Source organism: Gymnoscopelus microlampas, assembly GCF_963454915.1.
Source record: "Gymnoscopelus microlampas genome assembly, chromosome: 22".
Classification (NCBI taxonomy): Eukaryota; Metazoa; Chordata; class Actinopteri; order Myctophiformes; family Myctophidae; genus Gymnoscopelus; species Gymnoscopelus microlampas.
In genome coordinates this window covers 12561431-12585580 of record NC_139959.1, presented here as the reverse complement: position 1 = coordinate 12585580, position 24150 = coordinate 12561431, and the positions used below count along the sequence as shown (strand labels likewise).

The 24150-nt window shown below is 40.7% G+C and overlaps 1 protein-coding gene across 1 annotated transcript in view; it reads left to right on the top strand.

Moving 5' to 3' along the window:
• The window catches only part of vipr1b (vasoactive intestinal peptide receptor 1b), a gene marked incomplete at both ends in the record, with an annotated part of 61752 nt that overhangs the window by 22942 nt on the left and 14660 nt on the right, over window positions 1-24150 (top strand). Inside the window, 3 exons of the mRNA XM_084048763.1 lie at window positions 1924-2024; window positions 9304-9401; window positions 18386-18521. Coding sequence (XP_083904889.1) covers window positions 1924-2024; window positions 9304-9401; window positions 18386-18521 — 335 coding nt within the window. The remainder of the gene's footprint in view (window positions 1-1923; window positions 2025-9303; window positions 9402-18385; window positions 18522-24150) is intronic.

The following is a 24150-nucleotide window of genomic DNA, read 5'->3' as shown; positions in this document are numbered from 1 at the left end:
ATACAGCCAAGAAGAGAAACTCGTGGAGATATACATTTTAACATCGCAAGTCAGTCGAGCCAACTAAAAAGTGGCATCAAAGGAAGTCAGAAGACTATCTGGGTCTGGAAGAAAAATCTAAATGAAACAGTACTAAATTACTTACTTCTAGCCATCAAGGACACTTATCCACTTAAACCCTATATGCTTAGTTGACCGGAGTCCCCCTGGGCACTATTCTAGGTCCACTAGTATTTCCCGCTACACCAAATGTCTTTGCTGAAAATAGCTGACCTGCAAACTCACAACGCATCTCAACGCGATGCATTATGAGCTTGTAGATCTGCTATTGTCACTGAATGTTTCCCCCAGAATAGGGATGCTATACACACTATTGGCGCCATTGCCCCCTCTTCAGTGTGCAACGTGGCCGTCACTGTCGGTATGAAGAAGTCCGAGCAGAAATGCTTTACGGCAGTCATGCGAGCAGTGCTGTCAGTGACTCGACGATATGCAACGCTACTGCTAGCTTCGATATTTATATATACTGTCTACACCAGTTAATAGTATTTATGCCATAGAAAGAAACCCCTTAACATGTCCTTAACTGTGATCGAGATATGAGCGAACTCCCCAGAGAGAAGAGAAGTTACAGACAGTTATCGCTCCAAAATAAGACACCAGAGCGGAAGTAGGGGGCGTGGCCAGGAATTCCGTATACAGGTTTCCTGTGGTTAAAAGAGATGAACAAAAACCTGAAATATGCATCATAAATGAAAAATATTTGACTAAATTGACATTGTGCAGAGTCGTGTTTAAAAATTTGAGTTGTACTCTCAACCTTCTGGAGATGTGGAAAGTCTAAGAAATGGATACATACAGCCCTCTTTGAAGCCTGGAGGCATCAGCCAGGATTTCATGGTCTTTGCAGCGAGATCCTGTGGTGTTTAAACTGATTCAGTACTTTCACAGAATAGCTGGGTTCTGGTCAAGGGAGGATAGGGACAGAGCAAAACAAGTCTTACAAAGCTCCACCACCCACGTCCACTCCAGGCTATCACACAAGACAAATCATGTCCAATATTATTTGTCTTGCAAAAGCAATAAAAAGGATTTTTGGCAGACTGTCACAGAACTGATTTAATTCAGTTTCAAACTGGTCTCCCTATTTTGAGTATGTCATGAACACATGTCAAAAACACTTTGTTGTACAAAAAGTACTGCATATAGGGCTTAAGTGGTTAACGTCTGAAAAACACACCCAACACACCATAGACAGATGCTGTAATGACAGTGAAGCTATATCAGAGATGTCGCTATAAAGACTACTAAAATGAACGTTGTACAAAATATACAGTACGACTTCAACCTTCCTGTATGGTAGAGTATTTTTTAACACATTACAACTCCAGTAGTACATCTGCAGTGGTTGGGGGCTAGGACACTGACAGGTTGATGTCAATAAAGTTATTTGAAGCAGACGACGCATTGGATTGGACTATTGTAGATGCGCCGCCATCTTTATTGTAGTTTCAATTCACCCCTCTCTGTCGGGAGAGAGACAATTATAGACAGTTATAGGACAACAGATAGTGGAGTCTGCTGACATTGGTGAGATTCCTGTGCATGCATGTCAGTGTATTTGTGCATGCGATTTACTTCTAGATGCCAAGACATCAGATAAAGTATTTGATTGGTGGAAAATAGATTTAGAACCGATGCATTCCTTGCATTCAGGAAGTTTTAACTCTTAACTGCATTTCTGCTTGTAGATAAAGGCATTAGATTAGATCGATGGAGGTGATCTTCAGACGCATCTCAGATGGGTTTCAAACCACAGTAGCCTCCAAGCAGAATTTTAACCAACTTGCAGAGGGAAATCTCAGGGAATTATTTATACTGATTGAATGGCCATGACTTATTGATTGTATTTTTCCTCACTAGGTAACCTTTCCAAAACATGCACAGCAGATGGCTGGACAGAGATGCACCCCATTGACATCGCAGTGAACTGTGGATACAATCTCAACAGCACTGGCGATGATGTGAGTGAGACCAAAGTGACACTAATACAGTTATGCAAAGGGCACACTGTGAATGAACCCCGCAACACAGCAGGGGGGCCATCTTGAAAGTCGGTGAGTAGAAAGGCCAGAGTGAGGATATTTATTTAGTTTTCTCTGTGGGCGGGCGGGTGTTAAAAGATGCCAACGTTGATGGTTGGTGTGACGACTCCAGTGTTTTCCTTTTATCTGTGCTTCCATTAAGATTTGATCCATGTTGATCATTTCTGATCTGTTCATATTTACTGTCTTGGACTTACATACTTGGCATACTCACAGACAACACTGCTGAATGTATCAACCTTGCAAAAATAATTGCGTTTATCTCAAATAATTGCGATCAGGTGAATATGTAATAATTGTGACATGCCTAGTAAATGCCAAAATTGTTAGTCTTGATTTCAGTGGCACATGAACCAATGCATCAACATCCAACTTTGTTTGGTGTGTGTTGTGTTGGAGCACAGAACACATTGGGTACTCACTGACTTATTGGTCATATCTATCTCCAGTGTCATTATTTACAGGCATTAAATTAATATAAGGTCTCCCTGTCTTCATGGCTGAGATACGAGTAAAGATATCAAAGGTTTTATAATTTTTTCTCATTGATGTGTTAGCTGTGATGGGGTGTTTTGGTGGTTTTTAGAGTGAGTGATAAACTAATCCAATGTTGGCAGGGTTGATGTTGACTTAATGTCCACTACACAGCAGGGGTTCCCAAACATTCTCAGTGCCAGAACCAAAGGAGGAATTTGGCACCCAACCTTGAATTAACACATTAATCTATGTTGTGAGCTTTTAGATCTACTATTTTCCTTTCCTTATTCTGAAACATATTTGTATTTTTGAACATTAAAAAATATATACAGGATATATGTGTTTAACAAAACAATAAAAAATACAAAAATATAAAGGTAGAGAAAAAAATAAAAAACGGGATATGTACTCACGTGACCCATGAAAATGGGTCGTGACCCTACACAGTATGTTTGGGAAACAGTGCTCTGCAGGGTGGTAAAAGCTTTCTCAGTGGGAGCCAGTCAGTGGTGCAGTCTGCTACGCACCGCTAAGAAGTATGACCACCTTTTGTGACCAACACGCACGCCCGCAGATACACTGCCGTGCACGTGTGTGCACGTGCTACATCGAATCAAGCGGTGCGGCTGTGAATGCCTGCGCGATTTGCATAGGCTGTAGAAGCCTATAGCATGCAGCTTTGTTGTTGGTACTTAAATTAACAATAGACAGCACCCCGTCTCTTCAAAGACAGTGACAATGTTGGTCCCAGGCAGCAAGAGTAATGTGAGTTCATGTCTCCTCTTTGCTGTCTGTGACTGTGTGTGTCTTCATGGAATATAGGCTACAGCAACTGAAAATGGACTGAGTTTTTGCGTGAAAGGTCAAACGCGCTTCAGAAGCCATAATCAGTGTTGCACGCACGCACGCACGCACGCACGCACGCACGCACGCACGCACGCACGCACGCACGCACGCACGCACGCACGCACGCACGCACGCACGCACGCACGCACGCACGCACGCACGCACGCACGCACACACACACACACACACACACACACACACACACACACACACACACACACACACACACACACACACACACACACACACACACACACACACACACACACACACACACACACACACACACACACACACACACACACACACACACACACACACACACACACACACACACACACACACACACACACACACACACACACACACACACACACACACACACAGGTCAGGTATAGGATAGGATAGGATAGGATACTTTATTGTCAGTTTAAAAAAATCACAACAACGTTCATTAGGAAAACACCAATGTGGACTATACACAAAAAAGCTGTAGCTTGTTTCCATTGTGGTTCACCTTGAGACATATAAAAACATGCAAACGTACTGCACAAATAGCACATAGAATTTGTCCTTATATATAAAGCAATACATAGGACCAGAGGTACCCTGAGAGAACAATCCAAAGCAGAGGGGGCTATCCGGGGGTAGTGATCTAACTAAGACCAGTTCGTGTTAAGATAGAGCCATGATTTGAGGTCATTCTTAAATCTTGCAAGAGAATTTAGGGCTTTTAGGGCTGGAGGGAGGGCATTCCACAGAGTAGTGGCTGCGTGATCAAGCGCATTTCTATCCTTAAGCGTCCCGAAACTGGGGGGAACCAGATCATATAAACTTCCCCAGGTTGAGTACCTGTGAGCGTCCCTCACTCTGGGCAGGTAATCAAGCAAGTCGCTGTAGAAGGTATGAGGGGTATTAAGGGCATTGAGGGCATTGCCCCTTTGACTATCTTAAAAACCAATCCCAGTTTTAATTGCTTAACCCTATCTTCTACCCTGAGCCATCCCAGACTAGCAAACTTTTAAAAGAAATCTAATCACACAAACTTAAAATGGCCTGGTCAGAGCGATTTGTGATTGTGCGCGCGTGTGCATGTATTTGTGCACGTGACGTCATTGAATAGCATATGACCAGCTATCAAATCAGCGTTACAACACTGGTGCCAGTGGTGAACAGCAACTAAGTACATACTACTTAGGTAAAAAAATTAAAAATGGTATTAGGTATTTATGACTTTCACTCCACTACATTTCAAAGACAATTGTTCCCTTTTTGACTCCACTATATTTCCTGGAAGGGAAAAAGTACAGTACTTTATGAATTGACCACAAGCCCTATTTCTAATAGTGAAAATAACACAAATCTTCTCTTCTGGGGGTCCCTGGCACAAACTATTTTTAGATGGGGGTCCATGGCTATCTATATATAAATGTGGGGGTCGTCTGCACGAAAAGGTTTGAGAACCACTGAGAACCACTACTACTTCAGTAAACTTTGACTTAAGTACTGGGGTTGAGCTCTTTGTCCATCACTGGTGGGTGCTGTCATCAACCAATGCACAGGAGCTTCCTCATTACAATGTCACTTAACCAATTAAGTCCTGAGGCCGATTCTACAAATGCCTTCTAAATCAGCAGTTCTCACACTTAATTTTTTTCTTCAAGACTGTTTGAAAATAGCAGATGTACAAGCTCGCAGTGCGGCACCTAGTGACACGCTGTGAGCTTGTATATCTGCTATTTTTGAATAGCCAACGCTAAAATTGAAAATGACACAGATGCATTCCTGGTTTTAATGGGATAATATAATAATAATAGTAATGAACTTTGTTTGTACATACTTTTCAAAAACAAGTTTACAGAGTGCTTCACAGACATAAAAAACACAGACAAGCAAAGTGTGGGGGAAAAAAACAGGAAAATATAGGTGGTTCAAACAAACAAAAAATAAAACGAGAGGGCAACACAATCTAATAATGAACACAGAATCTAGTTGTCCATTCCTCTAATTAAATGCTAATTCTAATGAAAATTAGTCTTTAAAAGAGTTTTAAAAGTGGCCACTGAGGCAGCCTGCCTAACTTCCAATGGGACTTATTTTCATTTAAATACAGCAATGCATTTTTAGAAGAAGGCCGATGCACACCTCAAAGGTTGGTGGCAGGTGCGTAGGACAAAAAGTGCATATGTTCAGAAGGGGATCTCTGATAATGACATCAAAGAAAAACCCGCACACAGTCTGGAACTTTCAAAAGAATTTACTCTTTATTCAACGTTTTGGTTGTTAGACCTTCATCAGGACTGGCTATCTCAGGGGTGTCGAACTCATTTTGGGGTCCGAGCCACATTGGTCAAATGGTGACTTGATGAGGGCCGAAACCAGTTGCGGACGCACATGCGTGCTCACGCATTCAGTTCAGTTATACAGCATCTGTTGTCTCAGACACTGCCACTACTACGTATATCACTTCTTTTTTTTTATGTATTAAGAAGAATAGCTACTTTAATTGTTGACATTAAATTAATATAGGTGGTTCAAACAAACAAAAAATAAAACGAAAGGGCAACACAATCTAATAATGAACTCAGAATCTAGTTGTCCATTCCTCTAATTAAATGCTAATTCTAATGAAAATGAGTCTTTAAAAGAGTTTTAAAAGTGGCCACTGAGGCAGCCTGCCTAACTTCCAATGGGACTTTTGTCCACAAATGTGGAGCCCTTGCAGCAAATGCTCTATTGCCTTGTGACATGGGAAACTCACGAGGGACAAGGCTTGTGAAGGACTCTAAAAGAAATGTGATGTCCACATTTCTGCTGCATGCATGGTACTTCTACTGCAGGAGTGCTCTACTGCAGGGCCCCTGGGGGTCCGGGGACCCCCAGACGCCTTAAAGGGGTTCCAGGGGGTCCCCAGCTAAATTAGTCAATATAACATCAAAATCTCTTTGACCACATTAACATCAGCAATAAAAATACAATAAAATCATGTCATATCCAAGTAGGGCTGGGCAGTCAACCGAAAATTAAATTGAAACCTATACTTAACCATAGAACCAATAAGCGACTTAACCTTGCTCTTGTAGATTAATCAAATAATCGAGAAGCAGTTTTTTTAATATATCAACAAATTGACACAAAAGAATTTGAATACATTTGTTATAATCCATTAAATCGATTAGTCTGATGAACCACTTAACCCTGTATTATACATAGTTGTACAATGATGGCGCACAAAAATAGTTAAAATAGCCGATCTACAAGCTCACAGCGTGTCAAATCGCAACGTGAGTTTGTAGATAGCCTATTTTCACTCCTATATCCTACACGAGGAAGCTGTGTAAAATACATGCATTTTCATCAGACAATGCTGCCTGCAACCTTAGAGAAGACTGATGATTGCTCCATGTGGACAATGTGTTCCTGTCTGGCCTATGATAAAGGCACATCATTATTGTTCAGCAACTCTATTCTCAAAGGTCAACGTATCACGTTGATACTTTCGGTATGCTGTGAATTACAGGGGAAAAAAACTATTCTGCCTCGAAATGCGTCACCCTGATACAGAATGCTTCAGTCGTACAAACTATTATCTCTCCCAAAGGTTCCTCCTGTTCCGCTCCATAAGACCTGAGGCCGATTCTGCAAATTCCTTCTAAATCAGTTCAGTCAGATAACTCACGAAGAGATTGAGACCAATAATAGCTTGAGAACATTTTATTTATAAAATGTAAATACAAGTGTGAATATTTGATCTTGGCGTTCAGGCCCTGCTTATCACTCCCTGCTCAGCACATTAGCAGACAACCATTTGAGAGCAGGGAGATATACATCTACTGTATATCAAACCCCCCGCAGGGGAAACAGAACCCTTAGGGAAAGCAGAGCCTACTAGTGGTGCTGGGGTAGTGGTGGGAGCAAACAAAGCGCATACAACATCAGTGGCAACACTGGCAATTACAACAGGAGGAAGTACAATGAATCAGGTGAGCTTAAAGGTGAATTTCGCCCAACGTTTTTCTTACCTTTTTTATGATGTTATGATATCCTAGGACGAGTGGTACATTAGAGAAAACTCCATCCCGGGTCTGCCGCAGTTAAAAACCCACACCTATGGGACTTGCTCTAAATCGCCTATTTTAATTGTTTTTTTTCTCTGAGATCTGATGTTCATAGTGTTAGAACACTATGCAACGTGTTTGTCTTGAATGTCCCTCACCGTAAGTGTCGCTTTTGTGCCCAACCGGAAGTGATTGGGCAGATCGCAGCTAAAAAAAAGAAGGAAAAAAGGTATTAAAATATGAGTAATATAAGTCCCATAGGCGCGGGTTTTTAACTGTGGCGGACCCGGGATGGAGTTATGACATTTTTCTACTGCACCACTCGTCCGAGGATATCATAACATCCTAAGAAAGGTAAGAAAAACGTTGGGCGAAATTCTCCTTTAAGTAGACCGTCAATTGATCAGCTGCTTGACACGTCACATACTGTACATCTCCCAGCCCACACAGAGCTGCGCATGCGTGTTAACCTCTCGAGTGCATACTGCCTGAACTGACTTGCAGGCGATGTATCATTAGTTCTCACACTTTAAAGAGTTTCTTTTAAAGTTCAGAAATAGCAGATGTATAAGCTTGCATGGCGGAGTCACGAAGTGATGCGCTGTGAGCTTGTATGTCTGCTATTTTTGAATAGCCTACAAGGAAATCTAGAACGACAAAGATGCTTTCCCGGTTTTATTGGGTTAAGAAATAACTATAGCAATGTCACAAATGTGGATAATGGACAAATACTGTAAATAATTCAATTCAATTCAAACTTTATTCCAGACACACAGGGGTACATACAAATATCACACAACAAATACATAAGACATAAAAAAAAACATAAAATCATACATAAAGGCTGACTCTCCAGTGTTTACGCAGCCTGAACGAGTACCGGAGACAGCTCTTCCCAGAATTTACTATATCCTCAATAATACTCTTCCGGGACTCATCCAGGCGAGACATGAATCCATACATAGAGTGTCTTAAGAGAGCCTCACATGTTACAAACAAGTGACTGGCACTATGCCATCTAGGAACCTTAAGTAGTATCCTCAGGGCATCATTGTTGGCCACTTTAAGCCTCCGCATGCTACCTTTCTTGTATGTGCACCACAAGAAAGCTGTATACATGGGAGTGCAGAATGCTTTAAAAAGTGCACACTTGACAGGATCTGAACACATACTGAACCTGCGAAGCAGCATATTGGCCTGGGCATAAAGTATGTGGCACTGCCTAGAGATATCTCTATCATCATGGAGATTGTCAGTAAAAATGTGGCCAAGGTACTTGATTTCCTGGCACACAGATAGACGACTGTCACGTAAGTGAAAGGCTGGGAAGGCCAATTTCTTGTCCTCATGGCTTCTCAGTATCATGACACTACTCTTTTTTTGCATTATAAATTATGTCATGATCATTGCCATAATTTGAGCATACTTTCAATAGCTGCTGTAACCCTCCACTGTATGGACTTAGAACGACCAGGTCATCAGCGTACATAAGGTGATTGATGATAGAGTTACCTTATAAGACAGCCCGTATTGCACTTATTTAATTCAATAGATAGATCATTCATGTAAACGTTGAATAAAACGGGAGACAAAATCCCCCCTTGACGAACACCATATATACCCAAACTCATGTCCATAACCCTTCACCCATAAACTCTGAATATCTTCTACTCACAATAAAATGTTTTGATTTTGCCTGAAGTACTTGTCAAAATGATTTAATGTTTTTGTTTTAAGTTTAATTGCGTTGTCATGTCATTTAGAAATCATTTAATTTGAAGACACAACTTGACTTTTTGATGTTTTGTTGTCTGCAGGGGAAGTTCTTTTGGCAAGTGAAGATTGGCTACACCATTGGACACAGTGTCTCCCTCATGTCCCTCATCACGGCCATCATCATCATCAGCATCTTCAGGTAGCTACAAGCTTCAGGCACCCACAGTCAGTGATGTACAGTAACTAAGTGCATTTACTTGAGTATTTTGGGAGGGTTTTTTTTTTGGCTTTCACTCCGGTAGATTTCAAGTAGAAATATTGTACTTTAGACTACATTTCTAGGAAGGGACAAAAAATATTATTGATTAAAATAGACGATCTACAATCTAGCTGAAAATGTCACATTTTTTCATTTAAATACAGCAATGCATTTTTAGAAGAAGGCCGATGCACACCTCAAAGGTTGGTGGCAGGTGCGTAGGACAAAAAGTGCATATGTTCAGAAGGGGATCTCTGATAATGACATCAAAGAAAAACCTGCACACAGTCTGGAACTTTCAAAAGAATTTACTCTTTATTCAACGTTTCGGTTGTTAGACCTTCATCAGGACTGGCTATCTCAGGGGTGTCGAACTCATTTTGGGGTCCGGGCCACATTGGTCAAATGGTGACTTGATGAGGGCCGAAACCAGTTGCGGACGCACATGCGTGCTCACGCATTCAGTTCAGTTATACAGCATCTGTTGTCTCAGACACTGCCACTACTACGTATATCACTTCTTTTTTTTATGTATTAAGAAGAATAGCTACTTTAATTGTTGACATTAAAAACAAATAATGCAATTTGTAAGGAGCCCCAATAAACCATTTTAAGTAGAATAATTCAATTTGAAGTTAAAGGGTCTACACCATGAATTTTAACTTTTTCTTCATTTTTGTGTGTTTTTGGTCTCCCCCACCTCTCTTATGTTCCAAAAAATACCCGACTTCGAGCATGCAGGCTTTCATAGGCTATCTGTGGTTTTTATGTAAATTGGTCTGAAAACAGTCCGTCAGATTTGTTCCCCCTGCCTACGTCACGTCAGGGAACAATTCCTCACGTTTTTCAGTTCCAACCCCCCCAAAAAAAAAAAAAAAAAAAAAACAAAACGTTGAAAAAAAAAAAAAATTCTTTTCTTTTTTTTTTTTTTTTTTTTTTTACTTTTTCCACACAGAACCAGGAGATAACATGCATACAAACTGTCTCAATAGCGCCCCGTGCGAAAACAGGACAATGTGGTATTGCAGGTGAAAGTGCTTTATAAGCCAGAGAGAAGTTAGTTGGAATGAGTATATCTGAGGCTTGATTTAGGCTCAAACCTTTTAAAAACGTTTGAGGGACATAAACAATATGATATTAAATATTATTATTGTTATTTAAATTCATGGTGTAGACCCTTTAAACAATACCTGGTTGTGTGGGTGGTTAGGTAACGATTACCATGTTTTAAGCCACGTTTTCACTACAGTGCCAGAATTTTTCCAGCAAAATAATTAGATTTATAGAACAACAGTGGTGTAAAGTAACTGATTACATTTACTCAAGTACTATACTTAAGTAAAGATTTGAGGTATTTTTTACTTTACTAGAGTATTTCCAATTTCCAGTACTTTTACTTCTCTCCACTACATCTCAGTCACTGCTATAACTACAGTATATCAAATTCTTGGCCAAAACCGAACACCGAATATAGGAACAGGGAACACACGCTGTGTTTTCATCAATAGATAGACTCTATCTATTTCATCAATAGATAGACTCTATCTATTGATGAAAACACAGCGTGTGTTCCCTGTGCAAACTGCAGCTAGTGCAGCTAAGTGTTATGACATCATGGGATATCCATATTTTCTTGCCAAAATATGAATTTGGGGGTTGGATCTGAGATGATAAAATCATTGCCTCACTGCCCTGACTACCAGTGGCGTTCAGAATTGATTTCCCCCCGTAATCTTAGATCAGCAGACAAACCTTTTTCCCCCCGTAATCTTAGATCAGCAGACAAACCTTTACTTGACCCCCCAAGGACAAAGCTTGTAATGAAAGGCGATAGGGCATTCGCTTAGGGCTCCATTTTTGTAGAATAAACTTCCACTGGAAATTAGACAGGCCACTTCAGTGTCCACTTTTAAAAGTCTTTTAAAAACTCATTATTATACAATGGCTTCTAGCTAGATGTAATTGACAGCTAGTTTTTGCTTTCACTCTAAATTAATGTTTTTGTATTGTTCCTTTGTTTTTAATTCAGTCATTGAATTGCCTCTATACTGTATGTCATTCTTGTTTTAAAAACAAGTCTCCAGACATAAATAAACTGGTCAGGCTACTGCTTAGCCTTACAACTCATTTAACCTCTGCTCACTTTGCTAGTGTGGGATGGCTCAGGGTAGAGGACAGAGTACAGCTACTTGCAATGGGACCACAAAGACACCCATGTACCTGTCAAACTACTTCAATAACGTCAATGACGTCCACAATCACAACACCAGAGGGAGCTCCACAAATCACATTCAAGCCAGATTTGGGTTTAAGAGATTACATTAATTCTACTGCTATGCCACAAGAATGTGGAATTGTCTGTCATTAAATGTTTCGATGAAATGAGTACAAAGGACCCCAATGGAAACAAGCCATAGTGCTTTCTTGTGTTTAAAATCCTCTTAACAGACTTTGTATTGAACTGTACTTCCCTGTGCTTGTCTTTGCAAACTGTTAATAGAGTAATCAATCAATGAATCAATCAATTAATTAATCAATCAATCATGTAGGCCTACGTATGTGAAGCACTTTGTAAACCTGTTTTTGAAAGTGCTATATAAATAAATATAATATATACATTATTATATTATTATTATTGATGGATTTGAAAAGTATTTGGGCCGGGATTGAGTTCTGTCTGCTGGCAGCACACACTAGGGTCCCGCATCTTGCCCGTCCCTCATCTTTTCCCCCCGCATACGGATGCTGGGATTTAAGTGGTTAATGTTCCTTTAATTACCCCATACCTCTTCAAAAGAGAACATCTGTGTTGTTATACAAAATCAGGGAATTTAGTGTATTTGCATTGTCCCGCAACAGGGGTTCTGCTGTCCTGCAAAAATACTATTTGGAGGTGGTCACCCTGCTAGCGATAGCATTGTCAGAAATGTAAACAGCACGTGATACAGAAGGCTAAAAGGATGACACAAAAAAGTCCTGGGGACTTGGTTCCATTGTGGTCACACAAAAGCATCAAAAGTAGCAGATATACAAGCTTGAAACTTGTGGATGTGCTACTTTCAGGGGTCATCAGCATGCCGGGTTGTAAAGGACATTTTCGTCAAACTTTATTTTTGCCACGGACATGAGCAAGATGAGCTGCCAATGATACTACCAGAAATAGGCCTACCCCTAAATACCCCTAAATGTATACTCCTGGACTCCTAATGATAGTATTTCTCAGTGGTATATAAAGTACTTGAAAGCCATACTTGAGTAAAAGTAACGATATGTTTTTCGAAAGTCACGCCAGTCAAAGTTATATGATTTTAAGAAAATCACTTGAGTCAAAGTGTTAAAGTAGTCAAAAGTAAAAGTACAAGTATCAAAAGTTATAAAAGTACAAAGAGCTTTTTACAGTACAAAGAAACAAATCAACCTGAAAAGCACAGTGGCACATCAACATAAAAGCACAAAAGGATGAATTTTGAGTGCACATCAAAGGGAGAATTCTTCATCTCCATCCAGCTATGTTTGAGTTTTGAGTGGATTTTGTCCATCATACCAAAGAAAGAATTCTCCATTTCCAAACACTAGTTGTTTGAAGTTCCATGGTCATATCTTTTAGTTTTTAGTGGACTTTGTCCATCACACCAAAGAAAGATTCTCCATATCCAACCAATCATAGCTTTAACACAGTTGTTTGTTTTAGTTCTAAGTGGATTCTGTCCATCACACCAAAGAATTCTCCATCCACATCCACTTGTAGGTTTTACCTATTATGTTTCATTCAGTAAATCCATAGTGTCCCGGGCTGACTGAACTACTTCTCAACTAATGATTCATGAAAAAAACAACCTTATCAGCCAGGTACTCAAACATAAACAACAAACAAAACCCTTTCATTCATACGAACATGGAAATACTTTCAACAGGCTAGCTTGTGTCCACTACTTTTCTTACAAAGACACTTCTGTGGTCCCCATGCACATATCACACTGGAATATCTACTTCTTATGTTCTCAATGTCAAAATCAAAGCCTGTGCGAGATCATTTATTCTATCAAACACCAAAATGTGTAAATGCAGTATATGAAACAGGCACTGATAAGTCCTGGATAATTCAATATCATGATGATGAGAGACTAGCTATTATATTCAGATTTTATTTGAGTAACAAGGTTTCCAATGATAATGTTGTGGAGCAGCGCCCGCGGCCCGCATCTTGGCGGCCCCTGCATGTCAAACCAAAAAAAAAAAAAAAAAATGTTTTTTAAGCACAGGATAAAAAATATACATTTCCGTTCAAATATATGGGTTGCTAATTTTTTTTTCAAAAACAAACATCAATTGTTACAGGTATAATGCATAGTTTTCTATGCATTTCGGGTTTTTGGGGGGGTTTGACCCCCATTTTTTTTCGGCCGCGCGGCTTTGCCGCGCGCCCAGGATAGGTGTCCCTTATTTCAATCTCTGGGAGTTGGCAACCCTAACCTTGCCATACCTTGGCTTTTGCTGAACTGATGCCACTGGACATACACACAAAATAAACAGGTCCAGTGAAAAGAATATGATGTCAAAATGTACATTTTCTTATAACAATAACAATGTGTAGTGTGTGTTCCAAAATCGAAAAATCCAAAATAGGACCGTCATTTTTAGCTTGCGGCCCCTTGGACTTTTGGTATTTTGCTGAGTGGCCCCTGAGCCATCTTAAGTTGAGTAGCCCTGAGTATCCTCCTATAATTCCACAAACCTCTGTCACCGAAATCTGTGTTCTGCCCGGTTCTCCTCAGTGGTTGGAGCAATTGATATGGACAAATCGATGACCCCTGGCTACTTTTGCAGTTTATTTTAGTTTAATCCTGACAAGTAACAGTTTTGGACATCCACCCGACAGAGCTGATCTACTGTAATAGCGATCTGAGTGATGAGGAGAACATCAGAGGTGAAATACATTTCCACTAGTGTTATTTAATCAGCTTGGTCTCATGCAACTTGACATGGACAGAAAGAGAGCACCCTCTGAACCACTTTTAACCTGGCGTCCCTGTTTTGAGCATGTCATTATAGAGGCTAAATGAAAACAACAACACAAACAACACAACAACAACAAAACAAAACATTTTAAAACATTGCAAAATAATGCTCACAATGCGAAGCGATGTGAGCTTGTAGATCTGGTATTTTTGCTGCGGGACAGGAGCGAAAGGGAACAAAAGGGAACAAACAAACACTGGTGGCAGTTGTTGCTCAAAACGTTAGCACTTGACATTCATCCTCGGTATCTCTTATCAGTTCCTTGTCATTTTGGTGACACACTCTGTGGCTTATGCCGTTGAAGCATTAGGGGATTAAACTTCCAGCGATATCTCTGCTGCCTCTTGACAACTCGGTGATTAATTGTTGGCATCTCAAATAGGATTACTAGGCCAATATCAAGGACGAGTGAGATCGCGGGCTTCAATTGACAGAGTTCTCCCATACAAATCAAGTTCCAGGTTCAAATAAGCCCTTTCCAAGAAGGCAGTGAATGCAGATTAGGGTGGGCATTCACTGAATGCCCACCCTAATCTGCTTCAGTTTCATGCAGTATGTCCTTGTGTTTGAAATGTAAATATTTCACTTAAGGCGTAGTATGCATCTTTGCCCTGTATACATAACAAAACAAAAAACTATATATATATATATATATATATATACAAATTAAAATTATAAAAGCCCAATGGTGTACAAATTTTGTATTTTCTGCCATGTCAGCGGACACAGAAACAGTTTATTTAAAGCCTTGTGCACTCCACCCAGAAGGGAAAACTTTAAACTTATTCTGAAGGGGCCTGTGATGAAATTCCTTTAAGTAACGTTGGCCGGTGTCCACGCTGCCACTAAAAGGGCAATAAATGTATCCTCTAGAATTTACAGCCAGCTTAAGGTGATGTGTTTTGTCCTTTCAGGTCAGACAAAATTGTTTTACTAGTGTCTCACACTGCTTTCTACACGGGTGTGTGCATGTGCATGTGCGTGCGCGTGTGCATGTGTGTGTGCGTGTGTGTGTGTGCGTGTGTGTGTGTGTGTGTGTGTGTGTCTTGTGAGGGCCAAAAGATCTACCGGCTTTGTTTGTTGTTGTTTCTCATTATGTATGTTTTATATGTTGTTATCAGGGCGTCCTTGAAAAAGAGATCTTGCTCTCAATGGGTTTCCCTGAATAAATAAAGGAAAAGAAAGAAATGTCCCCACACGTATAGTAGAATTTAAGAAACATTTGTGAGGAATTCATACAGTAGAAATGGTTGTTTTATGGTGATTTCATTTGGGCAGATAGGCTTACAAATTAGGAAAAGATTCAGGTTGGGGTTAGGATTAGACATTAGGTTTAGGGTTAGAGTTATGTCCCGATTCATACTTAGTTGTACTGTAGGCCGGTGTCGGGCACCGAAAATAGCCGATCTACAAGGCACAACGTGTCACAGCGCAGCGCGTTGTGAGCTTTTAGATCTGCTATTTTCGGCTTCATAGGGTTAAGAATGCCATTCGTAAAACCTAAAATGTTTATGTGAGCGTGTGCGTGCGTGCATTAGTGTGTGTGATTGCACCGGGGCTGGCGCCGCAGCGACACAACCTTTTAATTTGTGTTTAGACTACGCAGGCCCTTATGTGAAGCGATCCCTTGACATGTATTAACATATCATCTCTGTCTGGTGGAAATCTCATACGTCCAAAACTGTTGCTTTTCAGGATTCAAATGAAAAAACAGCAAAAGTAGCAGATCTACAAGCTCAAAACGAGTCGCTTCGTACCACGTTTCGAGCCACGTTTCGAGCTTGCAGATCTGCTACTTTTGATGCCTGTAGGGCATTAAAATATGGAGATAAGAGGTGTCCGCCCGACAGCAACGATATTCAACAGCAATGATATTATGACACCTTTAATTGACCTGCTGTAGATCTACCATCTATCGACTTAAATGTTGTTAAATGAAGAAGTCTAAACCATAGTTCGGGTTCTATCCTTAAACCAGTGGTTCTCAAACTTTCAGGGTCAAGGACCCCCAAATTGATTACGTATTTGGTCGCGGACCCCCATCTGAAAAGGTTTTGTGCCAGGGACTGCCAGAAGAGGAGATTTATGTTTTCCAAACATTTTAGATATTTTTCAAAACTTAAAGAAATAGCAGATGTACAAGCTCCTTCTAATGCAGTGGTTCTCAAACTTTTTCACAACTGCAACATTGCCCTGAGGCGCCCTGCTCTCCTGCCGGTTTTGGGCATCAATTACAGCAAAAGAGAAATTAGATGTTTGCCCGGGATCCAAACTAGTGAAAATAGCAGATCTATCTTTTTAAATTTTTGTATTTAAGTACATGTACTCGAGTACTGTACTTAAGTAAAATTTTGAGGTAGGCTACTTTTAAGTTTCTGGAGTATTTCCATTTCTATATACTTTTACATCTACTCCACTACATCTCAGAGGCAAATATTGTACTTTTACCGCACTGTAATTATTTGAAAACTTTATTTAGTTACTCTGTAGATTTGAATTATTATTACAAAACATACATTAACCACTTCAGCCCTATTTAAACTTTGGATTTGAAAATAGCAGATCTACAAGCTCACAATGCGCCGCGATGCGACGCGTTGTGAGCTAGTAGATCTGCTATTTACTATTTGTATTTCTACATGGTGGTATTGATACTTTTACTTAAGTAAAACATGTGAATACTTCCTCCAGTATACGTTGTACCAGAGGACATATAATGAACTGGGTCGTTGTAGTCTTCATTCATGTGATGAAAACAAAAGGATTCAAGGATATTTCAAAAGGATTTGGTTCAGCCTTTTGAAAAAGTCCTTCACTGCGCTTATTATTGAAGGGTGTGGAAAGCCACTCACTATGTATTCATACCACTCTAAATGGCTACACTCACACAGTAAAGGACCTGTAGAACTTAATTAAGAGATAATTCACTGTGAATTACTGCCCATTGTACTCATTAACGTCAAGGACTCTGGATAATTAGTATGGAGACCCCTATTCGCCTGAATATGCGTGCGTGTGCGTGTGCGTGCGTGTGTGTGTGTGTGTGTGTTTGTGTGTGTGTGTGTGTGTGTGTGTGTGTGTGTGTGTGCGTGTGCGTGTGCGCGTGTGTGTGTGTGGTATCTGTATATAGCTGTGGTTCTCAAAGGTCTGGGGACCCCCAGGGGTCCTTTGGGGGGGGGGGTCAAGGGGGTCCCCAGCAAAAGTAGTTAATACAGCATCACAATCATTTTAACCACTTTATCCATTTATATGCTGCAGACGTACAAGCTCACAGTGTGTCGCTTTGTGCCGTGCTGCGAGCGTGTACATCTGCTATTTAGATAATAATTTAGACTTTTTTCTTTTACATACATTTTTATCTTCTTGCGGTCCCTGGCTGGCACAAAACCTTTTCCGATGGGGGTCCGCGCAGCCAAACACATATCAATGTGGGGGTCCTTGACATGAAAAAGTTTGAGAACCCACTGGTCTATAGGCAATTGTTTCTCAAAGTAGGGTCCGGGGACCCCCAGGGGTCCTTGGGGGGGTACCAAGGGGTCCCCAGCAAAATTAGTAAAGCGTCACAATCATTTCAACCCCTTTATCCATATTTTATACTTTGGCTATTCAAAAATAGCAGATATACAAGCTCATAGCGTGGCACTGATAGCAGATCTTAGATCTGCTATTTTTTTATCGTGTAAATGTGTGCAAATCTTTGAATATCTTTAAATCTTTGAATCTTTAAAGTGAACATTTGTAACTAAAATCTTTGCTTCTGGGGGTCCCTGGAACAAAATATTTGAGATGGGGGTCCGCGGCCAAATACATATCATTTTGGGGGTCCTTGGCGTGAAAAAGTTTGAGAACCCACTGGTCTATAGGCGACTGTAGGTGTCAACCTGTCTTCTCTCTCTGTGCCGTAGGAAGCTCCACTGCACCAGGAACTTCATCCACATGCATCTCTTTGTGTCGTTCATCCTGAAGGCCGTCGCCGTGTTCCTAAAGGACTTTGTTCTCTACGAGCAGGGAGAGGTGGACAACTGCTACCCAGGGACCTCCGTAAGTAATGTCAAATTAGAACCTGTGGGGTGGGCCGTGAGGGTATTGCAAGTGGGCCCCCAAATAATTAGCAAAACACTTATTCTATTGATGAATATAACATTCATTTAAAAAAAGAAATGTAAGTTAAAAATGTTTTATTAGTAGTAAAGTATTTTTTTCTTTAGACCCTTGAAAAATGAGTTTTCATTGTGGTAAATGGGTATATCAATCCAAGCCGGAACACGGTCGATTGATTGATCATTAAAACTAGAAAATGTGCTCCTTGGAGCACAGGTCTCCGCCAGCGGACCTGTGCTATTTTAACCAAAGGAGGATAACTGGATAACTGCCGAGTGGGACAGTCACTTTGAAAAACAGAATGAGCGCAACTGCTAGTTGTGAAAAGGTAGAATTGTTCTTCATGAATAGCCAAGACAATAATATTTAATGAGGAGAAAAAGGCTGCTGCTGCTGTTCATAAAAATGTCGGGCTTCTGGCTGGGTTGGAACCAATTTGTCAATTATGTAACAGGCTTTGAGTCGGGCTCGGGCTGATGTTCTGTCGGGTTGGGCCGGGCTAAAATATTTAGGCCCGATAAAAGCTCTAGTATAGGGGTATTACCGTATTAGAGGGATGGGGCAGAGGGTCTCACAAGTGCTGGGGTTTCAGAGACTGGGAGTTTTATGAAAGTGATGATTTCACGCTATATGGGACATAAAAGTGGGACAGCTATACTTTGTAATAATGATATCCTGCAAAATCAGTGAATATCCTAATCAGAATTGAACATACAGAAACTATATCAACAGAGGCAACATGGTCATAACAATAAACCGGACATAAATCTATTCATGTGAGACCTTTTTTTGTTTAGATTTTTCGAACAGAATTTGAGTCCTCTGTTAAAAACCCATCAGTCTCTAGTTTGGTGGGCAAAGAGTTCCAGAGTTTTGCTCCCTTTACTGAAAAGACATACTGAATGAGGTATTGTACACTGGAACAAAACAGCCACTAATACCACAGAGAGATGGATAGACTTTTTTTCCATTTCACTGAGCCCTTTCTAATGAATGAAGGTATATCTCTCAAGCGAACAAGATGGATAAATAAGTAGATTTCACTTTTCACTGAGCCCATCTTACAATCTTCTTACAATAAATGTGGTACCCAACGGGCACCGGTAGTTCCAGTGAATTAAGGTATATCTCTCAAAGGAAAAAGATGGATAGATGAATAGCTTTATAACCAAGAACACTTACTGTATAGTGTTTGCATACAGTCCCGTCTGAATATTTGCTATGGCAACGTTATATTGTTATATATATATATATTGTTTATTTTGTATTTGTTTTGTAAATCGACTTTGGGTACTATACTATTATTATTATATTATATTATATGCCGGGGCGGCAGTGGCTCAGGGGTAGAGTGGCCGGGTAGAGTGAACTGGAAAACCGCAAGGTTCCCAGTTCGATCCCGGGCTGGGGCGCTCCCCTAGAGTTAGTGTCGAAGTGTCCTTGAGCAAGACGCTGAACCCCTAATTGCTCCCGATGAGCAGGTTGGTGCCTTGCATGGTTTCCTCCGCCATCGGTGTATGAATGTGTGTGTGAATGGGTTAATGGCACAATCAATGTAAAGCGCTTCGGATAGAAGCGCTATATAAATGCACCATTTACCATTTACCATATTACAAAAAGTGCTTCCTGAGAACTGACTTGTGAACCTACTGGTGTAAAGTCAAGTTATTTATGATTTGCCGTCACTTCATTTCAATATAGCATTTGACGTTTTGGTCATGTTAACTGACTGCATAATGTTTGCATGCAAACTCTGCATGGACAGGGTGTCGAGGGTCTGCCAGAATGGCCTTTGCTACCCGAGTGGCTCTAACTTGGTAAACATGGCTTGGCACCTGACATGGCAATCAGTGTTCGTGTCATGCTATTGGCTAATAATCGCTTAAAGGAGTAGTTCACCCAAAACATTACACACCCCATGAAGCATTTTTTGTCGCATTCCGAAGCCAATAATTTGATGACCGGCGGGATTTGCAGAGTCTCCTACTGAGTCAATGACGGAGTGCCTTGGAATTCTGCAGTCCACACCATTTGGGAGTTAAGCAGTACTTCTTTGAAAACCCTTTTTGTTCCTGCTGATGTATATTTTACTGATACTTGTTCATGGTGGAAAGCAGATTACCACATTTTACCGATTTGTTGATTTGCTTTCATATGGGGACCTAGAATGATTTTAGATTGGTTTCCCAAACGGCAACTTTGGGCAACTCCTGTAATTTGCATAATCAAACATGGACATGGACGCCATTGTCAAAACTGTTGCTTTTGACCCGCTTGTCCTAGAATGATGTGTAATGTCTTTTATGGGAGTTTCATGTGTGTAGAATTGCAGGTCAAACTCATGTGCTAAAGGTTATTAGGTCAAGGTTAAATGGTTATATTCTTTTCAACTGCAGGTCAATCTCACGTGTTAAAGGTCAGGTCAAGGTCTATCTCACGCTTTCTCATCCAAGCCGACAGCAGATATGGTCACTCGTCACTAAACTATTGTGAACGTGCAGAGACGGCATCCCACTTGTCCTTTAAGTCCGACTCATGCTAATGTATGCTAATGCCTTGCTCAAAATAAATCTCTTTTTTTTCTCATCAATGACGGAGTGCCTTGGAATTCTGCAGTCCACACCATTTCGGAGTTAAGCAGTACTTCTTTGAAAACACTTTATTGTTCCTGCTAATGTATATTTTACTGATACTTGTTCATGGTGGAAAGCAGATTACCACATTGTACCGATTAATAAATGGTGCAGTACTACTGAAACCAGAATAAAATTGTGTTTTAATCCTGAATGAAAGAGCTGGAGGCAGATTCTATGAACTCAATGTTTTTAGTGGCCTTGCCAGGTTATTGTCTCCGCCAGGCCGAAAGGCATGGCGAGAGAGTATGTTTTCCACCCCGTCCGTCCGTCCGTGTGTCCGTGTGTGTGTGTGTGTGTGTCCGTCCGTCTGTGACCAGCTAATCTCAGGCACCGTTGTCTTGATCGCAGCGAAACTGTGCACACACACTCCCTGGATGCCAATTCAGAACCTTTGACCCATTTTTTTCTCATGGGCCTTTTATAGCGCCACCAGGAGGCCGATTTGTGCAAAACATATTTTTTGACAGTACTCCTACAGATTTTGTCCAAAAATCACGCAAATCGGTACACAGTATCTCTATAGTCATTAAACGAAACTGGTCTTTCAGATTTCTCATATTCCATCCTGATTGGCTAAAAATGTCTTCCAAAGTTTGCAGGAGTGCTCCGTTTTGAACAAAATGCCTCAAATCATGAACACAGCATGCAATATCCGTGAAATTTTGCACGCTCATTCCCATTAGGCCGAGGAAGAACTACCATTTGAAAATGTTCAAATCAGCCTCATGGTGGCGCTATAACAGGCCGATTTGTGTTTTTACCTATAATTGCACCGATCTGTGTAAAACTTTGTATGCACACTCCCTAGAGGTCAAGGAAATACCTTTGCCCTGCATTTTTCACATCTGCCTTTTATAGCGCCACCAGGAGGCAGACTTATGTAAAACACATTTTTTTATACTACTCCTTCCAATTTTATCCAAATTTCACGCAAATCAGTACACATGATCTCTATAGTCATGTGATCACAACGGATGTGTTTGATTTTTCATATTCCATACTGATTGGTAAAGATTGACATCTAAAGTTTGCATTATTGGCTTGTTTTGAACAAAATTCTGCAAATCATGAACGCACCGTCCAATTGTGCTCAAACTTTGCACGCACATTCACACTATGTTGAGGAACAAATGCCACCCTTTTAACGTTGGCCTGTTATAGCGCCACCAGCAGGTCTAATTTAGCAAAACAAATGTTTTTAACAAAATGCCTCAAATCATGAATGCAGTGAGGGTCCAATTGTCGTGCAAGGCCTAAGAAGAAATGGCACCCTTTTCACATTGGCTTATTATAGCGCCACCAAGAGGCCACAATAGCCTACCTGACCTGGCGGAGACCTGTGCTCCGAGGAGCACTTTTTCTAGTTGTAATAGTTTTTTCTTTTTTCTGCTTTGTTCGATCTAATTTAGTTTTGCTGTGTTTTTTGCTGTGTTGCTTCTTTCTCGTGTGCTTTGAATTGCACTGCTGCCTGTTGTGTTCCAGGAGGAGGTCAGAGAGCTAGGGGGGGAGGCCAGGTTGTGGTGAGCAGTAGTTTAAAGTGGATTCTTTGTTTGACAGGCAGCCAGTGGAGGTTTGTTATACCAGTGGCATTTCAATTCAAATCGCTCACTGCGAGCTTGTAATGTACATCTAGTCCATTTGACGCTCCCATGTGTTCAATACTAAACCTAAATAGTTGTTTCCTATGAAGTATTTTTGTTGATTTTTATTCATATGGTGTCCTAGAACAATTTTGACTTGGTTGGCTAAAGTTGCCATTTTGGCAATTTGCATAATCCAAGATGGCCACTGAAAATGTTACTCTTGGTGGACCACTTGTCCTATAATTATGTGTAATATATATATTTTTTTTTTGTTGCAGTTTTATATGTATACATTCCATTTCTGATGTTGTATTTTAAATTGCAGGTCAATCTCACCTCTCAACCTCATCTGACAAGCAGGTGAATTAGTCCATCTGTTCAATACTAACCGTAGAAAGTATTTTTTTGAATGAATTTGCTTTCATATGGGGACCTAGAATGATTTTAGCTTGGTTCCCCAAACAGCAACTTTGGGCAACTCTTGTAATTTGCATAATCAGACATGGACATGGACGCCATTGTCAAAACTGTTGCTTTTGACCCGCTTGTCCTGAATGATGTGTAATATGTCTTTTATGTGTGTAGAATTGCAGGTCAAACTCATGTGCTAAAGGTTAGGTCAAGGTTAAATGGTTATATTTTTTTCAACTGCAGGTCAATCTCACGTGTTAAAGGTCAGGTCAAGGTCTATCTCACACTTTCTCATCCAAGCAGACAGCAGATATGGTCACTCGTCACTAAACCATTGTGAACGTGCAGAGACAGAATCCCTCATAGTGGCCATTTTCTGCATTAAATATTTGTATCTCTCGCTTCATCTGTTGTCAAAAACCCCATCACATCACATCACATCACACAACTGAGACAGATAGAAACCAGGAGGCCTCTGCCTGGGGCCACAGTTTATGTTTTACACGATGGGGTCACACACATACACACACACACACGCACACAGGCACGCACACACACATACCATACAAGAAGCCTCAGAGGTTTTAGGTTTAGCTATTTAATGGTACACTCTCTGACTGGCTCCAGAGTGTTAATGGAACTTGTGGGATGAGACACAGCTGCTATTACACTCTGCTGCAGAAGATAAGATGACCCCTGTGTGTGTGTGTGTGTGTGTGTGTGTGTGTGTGTGTGTGTGTGTGTGTGTGTGTGTGTGTGTGTGTGTGTGTGTGTGTGTGTGTGTGTGTGTGTGTGTGTGTGTGTGTGTGTGTGTGTGTGTGTGTGTGTGTGTGTGTGTGTGTGTGTGTGTGTGTGTGTGTGCATATCTCACTCACTTACTTCTCAAAAATACAATGTCCTTAAAAAGATCCTTAACCCATTTCATGCATCTATGAGTGA